The 18,142-nt window shown below is 43.9% G+C and overlaps 1 protein-coding gene across 5 annotated transcripts in view; it reads left to right on the top strand.

Annotated features, from left to right (window-relative positions):
• The window catches only part of LOC115163308 (serine/threonine-protein kinase PAK 1), a 41,077-nt gene that overhangs the window by 18,053 nt on the left and 4,882 nt on the right, over positions 1 to 18,142 (top strand). Inside the window, exons 1-6 of one of the 5 annotated variants that reach the window (XM_029715085.1) lie at positions 10,195 to 10,279; positions 15,258 to 15,467; positions 15,750 to 15,844; positions 17,042 to 17,189; positions 17,362 to 17,399; positions 17,977 to 18,090. In XM_029715085.1, the coding sequence (XP_029570945.1) occupies positions 15,281 to 15,467; positions 15,750 to 15,844; positions 17,042 to 17,189; positions 17,362 to 17,399; positions 17,977 to 18,090 (582 nt within the window). In that variant the 5' untranslated portion in view covers positions 10,195 to 10,279; positions 15,258 to 15,280. Of the gene's footprint in view, positions 1 to 10,194; positions 10,280 to 10,441; positions 10,651 to 15,254; positions 15,468 to 15,749; positions 15,845 to 17,041; positions 17,190 to 17,361; positions 17,400 to 17,976; positions 18,091 to 18,142 lie in introns of those variants that run through there. The other 4 variants (XM_029715084.1, XM_029715083.1, XM_029715081.1 and 1 more) reach the window with 4 other exon arrangements.

The raw sequence follows: 18,142 nt of genomic DNA, 5'->3' as shown, positions 1-18,142 counted from the left end.
GATGGCAGCATTCGCGCAAAACTGAAATCACGAACCACTGCATTTAACCATGGCAAGGTGACTGGGAATATGGTCCATACAAACAGTGTAGTTATTCCCTCCATAAGGCAATCAAACAGGCAAAACGTCAGTACAGAGACTAAGTAAAGTCGCAATTCAACGGCTCAGACACGAGACGTATGGGTCTACAGACAATTACGGACTACAAAGGGAAAACCAGCCACGTTGCGGACACCGTCTTGCCTCCTGACAAGCTAAACACCTTTGCCCACTTTGAGAATAACACAGTGCCATCGATGCAGCCCGCTACCAAGGACTGTGGGCTCTCCTTCTCTGTGGCCGAGTGAGTAAGACATTTAAGCACGTTAACCCTCGCAAGGCTGACGGCACAGACGACATCCCTAGCTGCGTCCTCAGCATGCGCAGACCAGCTGGCTGGAGTGTTTACGGACACATTCAGTCTCTCCCTATCCCAGTCTGCTGTCCCCACTTGCATCAAGATGTCCACCATTGTTCCTGTACCCAAGAAAGCAAAGGTAACAGAACTAAATGACTATCGCCCTGTAGCACTCACTTCTTTCATCATGAAGTGCTTTGAGAGGCTAGTTAAGGAACATATCACCTCTACCTTACGGCATAGACAGTCTTCAATTTGCTTACCACCCCAATAGATCCACAGACAATGCAATCACACTGCCCTATTCCATCTGGACAAGAGGAATACCTACAGTTAAAGTCGGAAGTTTACATACACTTAGGTTGGAGTCATTAACCTCTCTAGGGTAGGGGGCAGTATTTGCACGGCCGGATAAAAAACGTACCCGATTTAATCTGGTTATTACTACTGCCCAGAAACTAGAATATGCATATAATTTGATATGCATATAGTTTGATTTGGATAGAAAACACCCTAACGTTTCTAAAACTGTTTGAATGGTGTCTGTGAGTATAACAGAACTCATATGGCAGGCAAAAACCTGAGAAGATTCCAAACAGGAAGTGCCCTCTCTGACCATTTCTTGGCCTTCTACACTCTCTATATTGAAAACTGAGGATCTCTGCTGTAACGTGACACTTCCTACGGCTCCCATAGGCTCTCAGAGGGCGCCAGAACGTTGAATGATGACTTTACAGGCCATGGCTGAAAAACAGTAGCGCATTTGGTAAGTGGTCGATCAGAGAACAATGAGACGGGGGTGCGCGTGCACGTGAAGAGTCCATTTTCGATTTTTAGTCTTTGAACGAAAACAGGGTTTCCCGGTCGGAATATTACCGCTTTTTTACGAGAAAAATCGCATAAAAATTGATTTTAAACAGCGGTTGACATGCTTCGAAGTACGGTAATGGAATATTTACAATTTTTTTGTCACGATACGCGCCGGGCACGCCACCCTTCGTCACCCTTCGGATAGTGTCTTGAACGCACGAACAAAACAGAGGATATTTGAACATAACTCTGGATTATTTTGAACCAAACCAACATTTGTTATTGAAGTAGAAGTCCTGGGAGTGCATTCTGATGAAGAACAGCAAAGGTAATCCAATTTTTCTTATAGTAAATCTGAGTTTGGTGAGTGCCAAACTTGGTGGGTGTCAAAATAGCTAGCCCGTGATGGCGAGCTATCTACTCAGAATATTGCAAAATGTGCTTTTGCCGAAAAGCTATTTTAAAATCGGACATAGCGATTGCATAAAGGAGTTCTGTATCTATAATTCTTAAAATAATTGTTATGTTTTTTGTGAACGTTTATCGTGAGTAATTTAGTAAATTCACCGGAAGTTTGCGGTGGGTATGCTAGTTCTGAACGTCACATGCTAATGTAAAAAGCTGTTTTTTGATATAAATATGAACTTGATTGAACAAAACATGCATGTATTGTATAACATGATGTCCTAGGAGTGTCATCTGATGAAGATCATCACAGGTTAGTGCTGCATTTAGCTGTGGTTTGGGTTTATGTGACATTATATGCTAGCTTTAAAAATGGGTGTCTGATTATTTCTGGCTGGGTACTCTGCTGACATAATCTAATTCGTTGTAAAGCCTTTTTGAAATCGGACAGTGTGGTTAGATTAACGAGAGTGTTGTCTTTAAAATGGTGTAAAATAGTCATATGTTTGAGAAATTGAAGTAATAGCATTTCTAAGGTATTTGAATATCGCGCCACGGGATTCCACTGGCTGTTGAGTAGGTGGGACGATTTCGTCCCACATACCCTAGAGAGGTTAAAACTCGTTTTTCAACCACTCCACAAATTTCTTGTTAACAAACTATAGTTTTGGCAAGTCGGTTAGGATATCTACTTTGTGCATGACACAAGTAGTTTTTCCAACAATTGTTTACAGTCAGATTATGTCACTTATAATTCACTGTATCACAATTCCAGTGGGTCAGAAGTTTACATACACTGAGTTGACTGTGCCTTTAAACAGCTTGGAAAATTCCATAAAATGATGTCATGGCTTTAGAAGCTTCTGATTGACATCATTTGAGTCAACTGGAGGTGTACCTTCAAACTCAGTGCCTCTTTGCTTGACATCATGGGAAAATCAAAAGAAATCAGGCAAGACATCAGAAAACAATGTGTAGACCTCCACAAGTCTGGTTCATCTTTCCAAACGCCTGAAGGTACCACGTTCATCTGTACAAACAATAGTATGCAAGTATAAACACCATGGCACCACATAGCCATCATACCGCTCAGGAAGGAGACGCGTTCTGTCTCTTCGAGATGAACGTACTTTGGTGCGATAAATGCAAATCCACCCCAGAACAACAGCAAAGGACCTTGTGGAGATGCTGGAGGAAACGGGTACAAAAGTATCTATATCCACAGTAAAACGAGTCCTATATCGACATAACCTGAAAGGCCACTCAGCAAGGAAGAAGCCACTGCTCCAAAACCGCCATAAAATGCCAGAATACGGTTTGCAACTGCACATGGGGACAAAGATCGTACTTTTTGGAGAAATGTCTGATGAAACAAAAATAGAACTGTTTGGCCATAAGGACCATTGTTATGTTTGGAGGAAAAAGGGGGAAGAACACCATCCCAACCCTGAAGCACGGGGGTATCATGTTGTGGAAGGCTACCTGAAACGTTTGACCCAAGTTAAACAATGTAAAGGCAATGCTACCAAATACTAATTGAGCGTGTGTGAACTTCTGACCCACTGGGAATGTGATGAAAGAAATAAAAGCTGAAATATCATTCTCTCTACTATTATTCTGACATTTCACATTCTTAAAATAAGGTGGTGATCGTAACTGACCTAAGACATGGAATTATTACTAGGATTAAATGTCAGGAATTGTGAAAAACTGAGTTTAAATGTATTTGGCCAAGGTGTATGTAAACTTCTGACTTCAACTGTATGTAAGAATGCTGTTCATTGACTATAGCTTAGCATTCAACACCATAGTACCCTCCAAATTCATAAATTAAACTCGGGGCCCTGGGTCTGAACCCTGCCCTGTGCAACTGGGTCCTGGATTTCCTGACTGCTGCCCCCAGGTTGGAAACACCACCTCTACTGTGATGATCCTCAACACAGGGGCCCCACAAGGGTGCGTGCTCAGCTCGCTCCTTTACTTCCTGTTCACACATGACTGTGTGGCCACGCATGCCTCCAACTCAATCATCAAGTTTGCAGACGACACAACAGTAGTAGGCCTGATTACCAACAATGACGAGACAGCCTAAAGGGAGGAGATGAGAGCCCTGGGAGATTGGTGCGGAAAATAACCTCTCACTCAACATCAACAAAAATAGATGATCGTGGAGCACGCACCTATCCACATCGACGTGACCGCGGTGGAGAAGGTGGAAAGCATCAAGTTGATCAGCGTACACATCACTGACGATCTGAAATGGTCCACCCACACAGACCGTGTGGTGAAGAAGGCGCAACAGCGCCTCTTCAACCTCAGGAGGCTGAAGAAATGTGGCTTGTCACTTAAAACCCTCAAACTTTTACAGATGCACAATTGAGATTATCCTGTCGATCTATCACAGCCTGGTACGGCAACTGCACCGCCATGCAACCGCAGGGCTTTTCAGAGGATGATACGGTCTGCCCAACGCATCACCAGGGGCAAACTACCTGCCCTCCTAGACACCTACAGCACCCGATGTCACAGGAAGGCCAAAAAGATCATCAAGGACATCAACCACTCGAGCCACGGCCTGTTCACCCCGCTATCACCCAGAAGGTGAGGTCAGTGCAGGTGCATCAAAGCTGGGACCGAGAAACTGAAAGAAGCTGTTTATCTCAAGTCCATCAGACTGTTAAACAGCCATCACTAGCCGGCTTCCACCCAGTTACTCAACCCTGCACCATAGAGGCTGCTGCCCTATATACATAGACTTGGAATCACTGGCCACTTTAATAATGGAACACTAGTCACTTTTAATAATGTTTACATACTGCTTTACTCATCACATGTGTATTTACTGTATTCTATTTTAAAGTATTTTAGTCCATGCCATTGCTCGATCTAATATTTATCTATTTCTTAATTCCATTCTTTTACTTTTTGATTTGTGTATATTGATGTGAATTGTTTTAGATACTATAGCACTGTTGGAGCTAGGAACACAAGCATTTCGCTACACTCGCAATAACATCTGCTAAATATGTGTATGGGACCAATACAATGTGATTTGATTTAAAAAAGAGGGATCCGCTTCAAACAGGTTCTTGTGAATAATGGAGCGCCGAGTATTCCTCAGGACTTCTCATTCTCTCTGCTTCGCTCCCTTGCTTTCTACTCCTATATCCATCTCACCCCCTTCCCTCCTCACACACACACACACACACACACACACACACACACACACACACATACATACATTCAGAGGCAAAGGAGAACTCGTCAGTGTGAGCGTCTCTCTAGGCACGGTTAAACGAATGGACAGCAGATGAAAAGAGCAGTAGAAAGGGAGACGGAAAGAAAGAGAAAGAAGATGGATCTTTTTCTTCTTTGTGATTTAAACAATCGCCTGGTGGAACTCATGATGATGTCATGGTGATGGAGTGTCAAGGAGGAGAGGAGAAGGGGGAGCCACAGTAGAATGTTGGGATGAACCCCACCCTAAGAATCTGCTGGCGACTAGATTCCTGTGATATCATCTCTAGGCACCCAGGGAGACCCGGGAGAGAGAGAGAGACACACACACACACACACACACACACACACACACACAATGCATTGATGACCGGTAGGGAAGGCTAGTAATAAATTTGATCACATGCACTAGGATACGCCCTGTGAGCACACTAGGAATCTTGACTGTTGTCATCATCAGTTCCTCAACACACACACACACAGCCAGGGTCTATGTTAAAGTGCATCTAAAAGCCTCCTCAGGTTGACATTTTTAAGACTCCAATGCACACTGATTTATCAACACTGGCTGGTGCGTGTGTGTTTCTCTTAAGCTGACATTAAGCTCACTTAGAGTTATTAGGAGGACAGACCACTCACAGTGCCGGGCTAGAAAGCATCTTGGGATTGAATGCACTTTGTCGTCCAGTGAAAGAAAGAACAAAATCAATAAATATATTTGACAATCACCTCTTCGTTTCTTTTTTCTCTGCTTCCATCCATCCCTCACCCTCTTTCCACCCACTTAGTTATTGAAGGAATAATCAATAACTGTTAGGACAATATGTGTTAGTCCGGTTTGGTCACGGTGATGTAGTTGGTCGTCATGGTGATGTAGTTGGTCGTCATGATGATCTAGTTGGTCGATCATGATGATGGTGATTTAGTTGGTCGTCATGGTGATGTACACTGAACAAAAATATAAAAACAAAACGTGTTGGTCCCATATTTCATGAACTGAAATAGAAGATCCCAGAAATGTTCCATATGCACAACAAGCTTATTTCTCTCATATTTTGTTGATAAATTAGTTTACATCCTTGTTAGTGAGGATTTCCCCTTTGTCAAGATAATTCATCCACCTGACAGGTGTAGCATATCAAGAAGCAGCTGGGGACAATATAAGGTCACTCTAAGATATGTAGTTTTGTCACACAACACAATGTCACAGATGTCTCGAGCGTGCAATTGGCATGCTAACTGCAGGAATATCCACCAGCGCTGTTGCCAGAGAATTGATTGTTCATATCTCTACCATAAGCCGCCTCCAACATCGTTTTAGAGAAATTGTCAGTACATCCAACAGGCCTCACAACTGCACACGCGTGTATGGCGTCGTGTGGGCGAGCGGTTTGCTGATGTCAACTTTGTGAACCCCACCTCCACCACGGGGCATTCTGTTATGGTATGGGCAGGCATAAGCTACGGACAACGAACACAGTTGCATTTTATCGATGGCAATTTGAATGCACAGAAATACCGGGACGAGATCCCGAGGCCCATTTGTTAGGCCCATTTATTTTTATGTATCTGTGACCAACAGATGCAGATCTGTATTCCCAGTCATGTGAAATCCATAGATTAGGGCCTAATGAATTTATTTAAGTTGACTGATTTCCCGTAACTGTAAAATCTTTGAAATTGTTGCATTTTATATTTTGTTCAGTATAGTTGGTCGGTCGTGGTGATGTAGTTGGTCGGTCGTGGCGATGTAGTTGGTCGGTCGTGGCGATGTAGTTGGTCGGTCGTGGCGATGTAGTTGGTCGGTCGTGGCGATGTAGTCGGTCGGTCGTGGCGATGTAGTCGGTCGGTCACGGTGATTGTAGTCGGTCGGTCACGGTGATTGTAGTCGGTCGGTCACGGTGATTGTAGTCGGTCGGTCACAGTGATGTACCGTAAATTCCGGACTATAAGCCGCAACTTTTTTCCCACGCATTGAACCTCGTGGCTTAAACAATGACGCGGCTAATATATGGATTTTTTCCGGTTTCAATTTTTTTTTCTCCAAAAAAACATTCTGTGACGTGCTCAGTTTTTTGGCGGCAAGAAGCTTTCATTAGACCAATGAAATTGCCGAACGGGTTAAGGTCAAACAACTTTTTTGTTTACTGTTTAGATTAAATCGAGCGCTCTCAAACTTCCCATCATTCTGATTACGGTAGTCATTTTGTCACCCTCATCATGGCAAAGACACGGAGAAATGCATATGATGCAGCTTTCAAGTTGAAGGCAATTGATCTGGCTGTTGGAAAAGGAAATAGAGCTGCTGCACGGGAGCTTGGTCTTAATGAGTCGATGATAAGACGTTGGAAACAGCAGCGTGAGGAATTGACTCACGACAACTAAAGCTTACTGCTAATTTTACATTTTTTGTTACAAGCCGTGTTTCGTTAAAGCCTATTTATTTTTGTTACAAGCCGTGTTTCGTTAAAGCCTATTTATTTTTGTTACAAGCTGTGTTTCGTTAAAGCCTATTTATTTTTGTTACAAGCCGTGTTTCGTTAAAGCCTATTTATTTTTGTTACAAGCCGTGTTTCGTTAAAGCCTATTTATTTTTGTTCAAGCCGTGTTTCGTTAAAGCCTGTGTAAAGTTCATTTGTTTCAAATGTACCGATAGGCACCTGCGGCTTATAGACATGTGCGGCTTATTTATGTTCAAAATAAAAAAAAAATGTTAATTCAGGCTTATATTCAGGTGCGCTTAATAGTCCGAAAATTACGGTAGTCGGTCAGTCGTGGTTGTGATTTTTCTCTGTTTGGCTTCATACACTGCAGTATCATCGAAGCTGGTACACACACACACACACACACACACAGGAGGTATGTCTTCTGTGCCTGTAGTGAGACAAGGTGACGTGTGTGTGTGTGTGTGTGTGTGTGTGTGCGAGAGAGAGAGGGGCAGGGAAAGAGAAAGAGAAAGAGAAAGAGGGAGAATGAGCTTTCTGGTTTTGGTATGTGTGAATTGGTTAATTTAATTGTGTGTGTGAATAGAGTGAGAGTATTCCTGTCACTGTCCATCCATCAACACCGTAACCCCAGGCAACCAGGGGGGGGGCAGGACAGTGTGCTATGGCAGCATCACAACCTTCCTTTTTCTCTTTACCTTCTCACTCACCTCTCTCTCACTGTTTCTCTCCCACTCACTGTCTCTTTCTCTCTCATACTATCTCACTGTCTCACTGCATGTCCAGTTCAGGCTTGGTTGTTCCTCACTCATGTGAAGAAGTACCCTCCCATCCTCCTCTGCCCCCCCCCCCCCCCCCCCAGCCAGCAGGTGCTATGCTATGCGGCCCCCTCTCTCTCTAATTGTGTGTTTGGCCGTGTCCTCTCTGCCATCTGCTTGGGCCTGTTGTGGGACTCCTGGGAGTGGGACAAACAATGGCAAGTTTTCTTTATGAAACTACCTATTATCAAATAATAAGCACTCTGTCCTCGTACATATTATTCATGCAGTCATTTATAGTGATCATTTATTTGTATAGCGCTTTTCAATACAAAAATACAAGAAACGAAGTGCTTCACATAAAATAAAAGTAATATCAAAGAAACAAAGACAGGAGGATGGAGATTGAAAAAAAGATAGCTAATCATATTTAAATCATACAGTGCATTCAGAAACTATTCAGACCCCTTGACTTTTCCCACAATCGTTGTTTTTTTCCCCCTCATCAATCTACACACAATGCCCCATAATGACGAAGCGAAAAATGTTTTTTATACATTTTTGCTAATTTATATCACATTTACATACGTATTCTAACCCTTTACTCAGTACTTTGTTGAAGCACCTTTGGCAGCGATTACATCCTTGAGTCTTCTTGGGTATGACGCTACAATCTTGACACACCTGTATTTGTGGAGTTTCTCCCATTCTTCTCTGCAGATCCTCTCAAGCTCTGTCAGGTTGGATGGGGAACGTTGCTGCACAGCTATTTTCAGGTCTCTCCAGAGATGTTCGATTGGGTTCATGTCCGGGCTCTGGCTGGGCCAATCAAGGACATTCAGAGACTTGTCCCGAAGCCACTCCTGCGTTGTCTTGGCTGTGTGCTTAGGGTCATTGTCCTGTTGGAAGGTGAACCTTCATCCCAGTCTGAGGTCCTGAGCGATCTGGAGCAGGTTTTCATCAAGGATCTCTCTGTACTTTGCTCCGTTCATCTTTCCCTCGATCCTGACTAGTCTCCCAGTCCCTGCCGCTGAAAAACATCCCCACAGCATGATGCTGCCACCACCATGATTCACCGTAGGGATGGTATTGGCCAGGTGATGAGCGGTGCCTGGTTTCCTCCAGATGATTTGGACAATTTTGTGTTCTACTTTGTTTGCGAATTTAAATAAACCAAGAACAACATGTATCTGAGAACTGTCTGCTCTCATCTACTTGAAAGACTGAAACCGTGTGTGTGTGTGTGTGTGTGTGTGTGTGTGTGTGGTGGGACAAAAATACAATTGTATCTCTTTTTTCTCCCCTATCTTTCTTGCTTCCTTAATTTCTCTTTCTGTTCTTTATTTTCCTTCAAATGTTTTCATCTCACACATACAAACACACACAAAATGATGAGGGAACTGTTGTGTAGGCTCGATCTCTTTCTACTCATTAGCTCCAACAGGAGGGGGTCTCTGTCTCCTCAACTCTCCAGGGATGGTGAGGTCTTCTGGGCTTGGTGTATAGAGGCATCTCCTCTCCTCCCTTGCTGGCTGTGGAGGTTTAGCTAATTCCGCTGATCAGCAGGGAGGAACGCCAACAGGCTAACCCTCTGTAGCTCTCTGTCTGACAACAAAAATGTGTGTGTGTGTTTTGTATGTTCTGAAATTGGTCACAAAAATGTAAAAAATCAAACAGGTGAGACAGGGTTGTAATCCAACCCTGTTTGATATCTATAGCGTCAGCTCAGTCAGTGGAAAGCACCAGGGATGCATCTCAAACGGCACCCCATTCCCTACATAGTGTACTAGTTTTGACCAGAGCCCTAATGCCCCTGGTCAAAGTTGTGCACTATACAGGGATTAGGGTGCCGTTTGGGATGTAGCCCAGGTTGTTCCTTTATTAGTCACTTCCCCAGAGCTCGTCTGCTCTGTGTGTGTGTGTGTGTGTGTGTGTGTGTGTGTGTGTGTGTGTGTGTGTGTGTGTGTGTGATGACAGTGTTGTATGTGTAAACTGACAGTGGAGTCTGAAATGTGAGACCTTCCTTGTGTCGGCTCGCCAGAGTAGGATTTGGGTGGGTGTTGGCTGGGGGGGGGGGGGGAGACGGGGGAGGATGTGTTTGATGTCTGAAGAAGGGAGGGAGGTTGGACAAAGGTGCACTAGAATTACCGAACCCTATGAAGAGTGTGTGTTTGATCCACCTTGTGACCAGCTGCTCTCTTCGTCACCAGAGCTGTGTAATTGAAGAGGTATGTGATTGTAGAGTGTGTGTGTGTGTGTTTGTGTGTGTGCATTTGTTTTATACATCTGTTTAGTGTTTGTGTGACAATTCTACTGTAGTTCCACACTTTCATGACATGTGTGAGCCACAAACCCCACCTCCTACCCCATGACTCATTCTGACATCACAGGCTGTGAACTCATGATGACTAAAAGGCAGCAGAGAAGACCTCAAGTCCAAACATATCAGCACGGAACCTCCTATACACACACACCTACCCTCTCTCACACACTGCATGGTATTCGGACTTAGACTAGCTGTTGTAGTTAGAGGAACACTGAGGCCTGAGGAGACAGAAGCTGAAGCCAAGATCAGTTCCAACCTGACAGACAGACTGAGGTAAGGCCAGACAGAACCTAGCCACTGCTAATGTAACACAGCCATCACTGTGTCTGCTTAGAAGTACACTATTTATTTTTATTTAACCTTTATTTAATTAGGCAAGTCAGTTAAGAACAAATTCTTAATCACAATGACAGCCTACCGGGGATCAGTGGGTTAACTGCCTTGTTCAGGGAAGAACGTCATATTTTTACACTGTCAGCTCGGGGATTCGAACCAGCAAACTTTCGGGTTACTGGCCCAACGCTTTAACCACTAGGCTACCTGCCGCCCCACTAGCTTCCTTCACTGTCAAAATCAAATTTGATTGGTCACATACACATACAGTTGAAGTTGGAAGTTTACACACACCTTAGCCAAATACATTTAAACTCAGTTTTTCACAATTCCTGACATTTAATCCTAGTAAAAATTCCCTGTCTTAGGTCAGTTACGATCAGTACTTTATTTTAAGAATGTGACATGTCAGAATAATAGTAGAGAGAATGATTTATTTCAGCTTTTATTTCTTTCATCACATTCCCAGTGGGTCAGAAGTTTACATACACTCAATTAGTATTTGGTAGCATTGCCTTAAATTGTTTAACTTGGGTCAAACATTTCGGATAGCCTTCCACAAGCTTCCACAATAAGTTGGGTGAATTTTGGCCCATTCCTCCTGACAGAGCTGGTGTAACGGAGTAAGGTTTGTAGGCCTCCTTGCTCGCACATGCTTTATCAGTTCTGTCCACAAATTCTCTATAGGATTGAGGTCAGGGCTTTGTGATGGCCACTCCAATACCTTGACTTTGTTGTCCTTAAGCCATTTTGCCACAACTTTGGAAGTATGCTTGGGGTCATTATCCATTTGGAAGACCCATTTGCGACCAAGCTTTAACTTCCTGACTGATGTCTTGAGATGTTGCTTCAATATATCCAATTTTCATTCCTCATGAAGCCATCTATTTTGTGGAGTGCACCAGTCCCTCCTGCAGCAAAGCACCCCCACAACATGATGCTGCCACCCCCGTGCTTCACGGTTGGGATGGTGTTCTTCGGCTTGCAAGCCTCCCCCTTTTTCCTCCAAACATAACGATGGGCATTATGGCCAAACAGTTCTATTTTTGTTTCATCAGACCAGAGGACATTTCTCCAAATAGTATGATCTTTGTCCCCATATGCAGTTGCAAACCGTAGTCTGGCTTTTTATGCCTGTTTTGGAGCAATGGCTTCTTCCTTGCTGAGTGGCCTTTCAGGTTATGTCGATATAGGACTTGTTTTACTGTGGATATAGATACTTTTGTACCTGTTTCCTCTAGAGGTCGACCGATTATGATTTTTCAACACCGATATCGATTATTGGAGGACCAAAAAAAGCCGCTGCCGATAATTTTTTATTTTTGTAATAATGACAATTACAACAATACTGAATGAACACTTGTTTTAACTTAATATAATACATCAATAAAATCAATATAGCCTCAAATAAATAATGAAACATGTTCAATTTGGTTTAAATAATGCAAAAACAAAGTGTTGGAGAAGAAAGTAAAAGTGCAATATGTGCCATGTAAGAAAGCTAACGTTTAAGTTCCTTGCTCAGAACATGAGAACATATGAAAGCTGGTGGTTCCTTTTAACATGAGTCTTCAATATTCCCAGGTAAGAAGTTTTAGGTTGTAGTTATTATAGGAATTATAGGACTATTTCTCTCTATACGATTTGTATTTCATATACCTTTGACTATTGGATGTTCTTATAGGCACTTTAGTATTGCCAGTGTAACAGTAAAGCTTCCGTCCCTCTCCTCACTCCTACCTGGGCTCGAACCAGGAACACATCGACAACAGCCACCCTCGAAGCAGCGTTACCCATGCAGAGCAAGGGAAACAAATACTCCAAGTCTCAGAGCGAGTGACGTTTGAAACGCTATTAGCGCGCACCCCGCTAACTAGCTAGCCATTTCACATCGGTTACACCAGCCTAATCTTGGGAGTTAATAGGCTTGAAGTCATAAACAGCGCAATGCTTGAAGCACAGCGAAGAGCTGCTGGCAAAATGCACGAAAGTGCTGTTTGAATGAATGTTTACGAACCTGCTGGTCAGACTGCTCTATCAAATCATAGACTTAATGATAATATAATAAACACACAGAAATACGAGCCTTAGGTCATTAATATGGTTGAATCCGGAAACTATCATCTCGAAAACAAAACGATTTTCCTTTCAGTGAAATACGGAACTGTTGCGTATTTTATCTAACGGGTGGCGTCCCTAAGTCTAAATATTGCTGTTACATTGCACAACCTTCAATGGTATGTCATTATTACGTAAAATTCTGGCAAATTAGTTCGCAACGAGCCAGGCGGGCGAAACTGTTGCATATACCCTGACTCTGCGTGCAATGAACGCAAGAGAAGTGACACAATTTCACCTGGTTAATATTGCCTGCTATCCTGGATTTCGTGTAGCTAAATATTCAGGTTTAAAAATATATACTTCTGTGTATTGATTTTAAGAAAGGCATTGATGTTTATGGTTAGGTACAGTCGTGCAACGATTGTGCTTTTTTCGCAAATGCGCTTTTGTTAAATCATCCCCCGTTTGGCGAAGTCGGCTGTCTTTGTTAGGAAGAAATAATCTTCACAGTTCGGAACGAGCCAGGCAGCCCAAACTGCCTAGGCCGTCATTGAAAATAAGAATGTGTTCTTAACTGACTTGCCTAGTTAAATAAAGGTGTTAATTAATTAATTAATTTTAAAAAACCGCCAAGTCGGCGTCCAAAAATACCGATTTCTGATTGTTATGAAAACTTGAAATCGGCCCTAATTAATCGGCCATTCCGATTAATCGGTCGACTTTGTTGTTCTGGGACTGATTTGCACTTTTCGCACCAAAGTACATTAATGTATAGGAGACAGAACGTGTCTCCTTCCTGAGCGGTATGACGGCTGCGTGGTCCCATGGTGTTTATACTTGCATACTATTGTTTGTACAGATGAACATGGTACCTTCAGGCATTTGGAAATTGCTCCCAAGGATGAACCAGACTTGTGGAGGTCTACAATATTTATTTCTGCGGTCTTGGCTGATTTCTTTAGTTTTTTCCATGATGTCAAGCAAAGAGGCACTGAGTTTGAAGGTAGGCCTTGAAATACATCCACTGGTACAGCTCCATTTGACTCAAATGATGTCAATTAGCCTATCAGAAGCTTCTTAAGCCATAACATCATTTTATGGAATTTTCCAAGCTGTTTAAAGGCACAGTCAACTCAGTGTATGTAAACTTCTGGCCCACTGGAATCGTGATCCAGTGAATTATAAGTGAAATAATCTGTCTGTAAACAATTGATGGAAAAGTTACATGTGTCATGAACAAAGTAGATGTCCTAACCGACTTGCCAAAACTATCGTTTGTTAACAAGACATTTGTGGAGTGGTTGAAAAACGAGTTTTAATGACTCCAACCTAAGTGTATGTAAACATTCCGACTTCAACTGTATTTAGCAGATGTAGCGAAATGCTTGTAGGCAGGCCCAGTCTCCTTACTTGGCTCCTACAAGTGGTTCGCAAACGAGAGACCGCGCGCTTGACAACGGCTTAGGCAGCTACACCACCGAAAAGCTAGCAATTCAGCGACATGAAGGGAGACATTTCAAGCTGTGACACTAACCCTGAGATATGATGAGGTCAGTGCGTCAGATGTTTAGTCATCAGTTGATGTAAATGTACCATTTTTTACCCTGTGGACTTTATGATTCATTCCGGCATTGAGATGACATGAACTCTGTTTGCCTCCTATACAGTGGATTAAAGTGAGCTAAAATAAATCAATCTCTGCTTTTTTTGTTTAGTGCTCCAACTTTCTACTTTGAATTAGTCCTTTTTCGACGTTTTTCTTGTTCAGCTCTTCTCAGGACATGAACTCTGTAGAACTGTGTGTGTGTCTGACCCAGATAGTTGTTCCTGTTGGTAGACTGTCCACCAGAGCATTCACTATAGCAGGTTAGCTTACATCCCCTGTGTGAATGACTCCGTGTGTGTTTGTCAGTGTGTGTGAGAATCTGTGTGTGTGTGCCGTTTAGATTTTTGTGGTACAACTAGTTATGAGCTTGTTCCTTTCTCTCAGTCCAATGGCTCTGAGAATAAGTGTGTGAGTAGAGGCAGCAGGCTAATGTGTGTGTGTGTGTGTCTTTCTCTTCCTGGATTGTGACTCAGTGGTTGGTGTTTGCAGCGTGTAGACACACACACTCCGTATCCGGGAAACTGGCCTGTAAATTATTTGTGTGTTTGCAGAAGAAACAGAGTGCCAGCTAGTCAACTATAGACTGGTAGTCCTCCTAGCTGTGTCCTGTTAGCTGATAGGCTAGTCTATTAATGCTCTCTCATTAGCTGATAGGCTAGTCGATTAATGCTCTCTCAGCTGATGGGCTAGTGGAATAATGTCTGTCAGCAAATTGGCTAGAGTACTAATATTCTGTCAGCTGACAGGTAAGTGGACTGGTGTTGTCCTGTTAGCTGATAGGATAAATGTTCTGTCAGTTGATTGGCTAATGGACTAACGTCATGTTAGTTGATAGCCTGGTAATGTTCTGTGACCTCATGTTTATTGGTTGTTCCAGCAGCAGCCGGCGTGTGATTGGTGAAGATGTCTGACAATGGGGATGTCGAGGACAAGCCCCCAGCCCCGCCCATGAGGAACACCAGCACTCTGATTGGCTCCTGTAGCAAAGATCCTGCCCCCCATGGCTCCAAGCCCCTTCCCCCCAACCCAGAGGACAGGAAGAAGAAAGATCGCTCCATCATGTCCATCCTGACAGGAGGAGGAGACAAGAGTGAGTTGTGTGTGTGACACGTGAACATGCGACTATGTGTTCAACTGTGCATGCGTGTGCAACTGTATAACCAAGGGAGGTAACCGGGGGGAATATGACAGACATCCAAATCCCCCAGGATCCCTTGCGGTAGCTTGCATGGTTAGTCTTCCCATGAGCCTCAGGGGGGATGGTCTCTCAAGAGACTCTGCTGCTGCCTCTATCAATATGCTCCCTCTCTCTCTTTCTCTCCTCATGTTATCTCTTTCTCTCTCCTCTCTCTCACCCCCTTCTCTCTCTCAGCCAACAAGAAGAAGGAGCGTCCGGAGATCTCTCTGCCTTCTGATTTTGAACACACCATCCACGTGGGCTTCGATGCGGTCACTGGAGAGTTCACAGTGAGTTTGTCTATGTGCTCTACATCTATGCTCTACTAGGGTCTGTCTATGTACTCTAGATCTAGGGTCTGTATCTGGAAGGGGCCATATGCTCTAGATCTAGGGTCTGTATCTGGAAGGGTCTATTTTCTCTAGATCTATGGTCTGTATCTAGTAGGGTGTGTAACTATGATTCAGCTGATCAACCAAGGCCTGAGTAGGAGGATCTGTTTTCTGGACAGTAGGCTGGTAACTGAGTTAGAGCAGGAATGACTTTAGATTTGGACTGAAGAAAACAGGCTAACTAGATACAGCACAATACCTCCACTTACTCCTAATCTCTCTCTGGCTGCATCCCAAATGGCGCTCTAATACCTATATAGTGCACTACTTTTGACTAGAGTCCTATGGGCCCTTGTCAATATGTGTGCTCTGTATAGGGAATATGGAGCCATTTCAGACGCATCCTCTCTCAATCCCTCTTTCTCCCTCAATGCCTCTTTCTCCCTCAATGCCTCTTTCTCCCTCAATGCCTCTTTCTCCCTCAATGCCTCTTTTTCCCTCAATGCCTCTTTCTCCCTCAATCCCTCTTTCTCCCTCAATGCCTCTTTCTCCCTCAATGCCTCCTTCTCTCTCAATCCCTCTCTCTCCCTCAATGCCTCTTTCTCCCTCAATGCCTCTTTCTCCCTCAATGCCTCCTTCTCCCTCAATGCCTCTTTCTCCCTCAATGCCTCTTTCTCCCTCAATGCCTCTTTCTCCCTCAATGCCTCTTTCTCCCTCAATGCCTCTTTCTCCCTCAATCCCTCTTTCTCCCTCAATGCCTCCTTCTCCCTCAATGCCTCCTTCTCCCTCAATGCCTCTTTCTCCCTCAATGCCTCCTTCTCCCTCAATGCCTCTTTCTCCCTCAATGCCTCTTTCTCCCTCAATGCCTCTTTCTCCCTCAATGCCTCTTTCTCCCTCAATCCCTCTTTCTCCCTCAATGCCTCTTTCTCCCTCAATCCCTCCTTCTCCCTCAATGCTTATTTCTCCCTCAATGCCTATTTCTCCCTCCCTGTCTGTCTGTAATAGGGGGAATGGAGCAAGTGAGTAGAGGGAGAGCAAGGCAGAGGAGGAAAGAGCAAGGCAGAGAGGGGGATGATACTGTAGGATGGAGATATGACCCAGTTCTCTGACCACTGCAGACATCTCTCTCTTGTTACTGTGTGTGTGTGTGTGTAGGGCATGCCGGAGCAATGGGCTCGGTTGCTCCAGACCTCTAACATCACTAAGCTGGAACAGAAGAAGAATCCTCAGGCTGTCCTTGACGTTCTCAAGTTCTACGACTCCAAGGAGACCAACAACAGCCAGAAATACATGAGCTTTACAGGTACACACACACAGACACGCATGCTCACACACACTAGCACGTATACATACACACATAAACACAAATGCACACACATTCACATGTAAACACACACACATTCACAACTCACTATCAGAATTTGATCTCTTCATATTGTCTTTCTTCTCCTTCCTGTTTTCCTTCTCCTCCACAGACAAGAGTTCAGACAACTACAGCTGTTCCAACACTTCTGTAAGTCTCCTGACACATCTCTGCTTTAGTCCCAAATGGTACCCTTTTCCATATATAGTGCACAACTTTTGATCGGGGCCCATAGCCACAATTCTGACCAGAGAGCCCTATGAGCCACGGTCAAAAGTAGTGCACTATATAGGGAATAGGGTGCATTTTGAGACGTACATCTTTGTTTACTCAACTATCAATGTGTGTTTAGGGCATAGAGATAGAGAAAAACAGGGGATAAACAGAGAGAATGAGAGGATATGAGATGGTGGAAGAGAAAGCAGAGGATGAAATGGAGAGGAGAGGTGTGACGATTGACAGACTCTTCCCTGGCTCTATTTCTCTCTCCCTCTCTCTTTACTTCTCCTTCTCTCCCTGTTTCTGCACTGTCTGTGAGTCAGCATATTTTACTCCTTTCATTCACGCTCTCTATCTGTCTGGCTGTCCTGCTGTCACAGTCAGTCAGGAGGAGAGAGGGAGAAGGGGAGGGAGAAAGTTAGGGAGAAGAAAGGGGGAGAAGGAGAGGGATTATTAATAATAGGAAAAGAAAGCAAACTAACTGAAAGTGATGTCACGTCCTCCTCAGAGCTCCAAGGCTGTGTCAGAGACGCCCGCCATAGCAACCGTATCCGAGGACGAGGATGAAGATGAGGCCACGCCCCCTCCTGTTGTCGCTCCCCGACCAGAACACACTAAATCAGTAAGACATGCGCCACACACACACACACACACACACACACACACACACACAC

This window comes from Salmo trutta, chromosome 26 (assembly GCF_901001165.1).
Source record: "Salmo trutta chromosome 26, fSalTru1.1, whole genome shotgun sequence".
Taxonomy (NCBI): domain Eukaryota; kingdom Metazoa; phylum Chordata; class Actinopteri; order Salmoniformes; family Salmonidae; genus Salmo; species Salmo trutta.
Note: the sequence above shows the minus strand (reverse complement) of the source record. Positions and strands in the feature narration are given on the sequence as shown.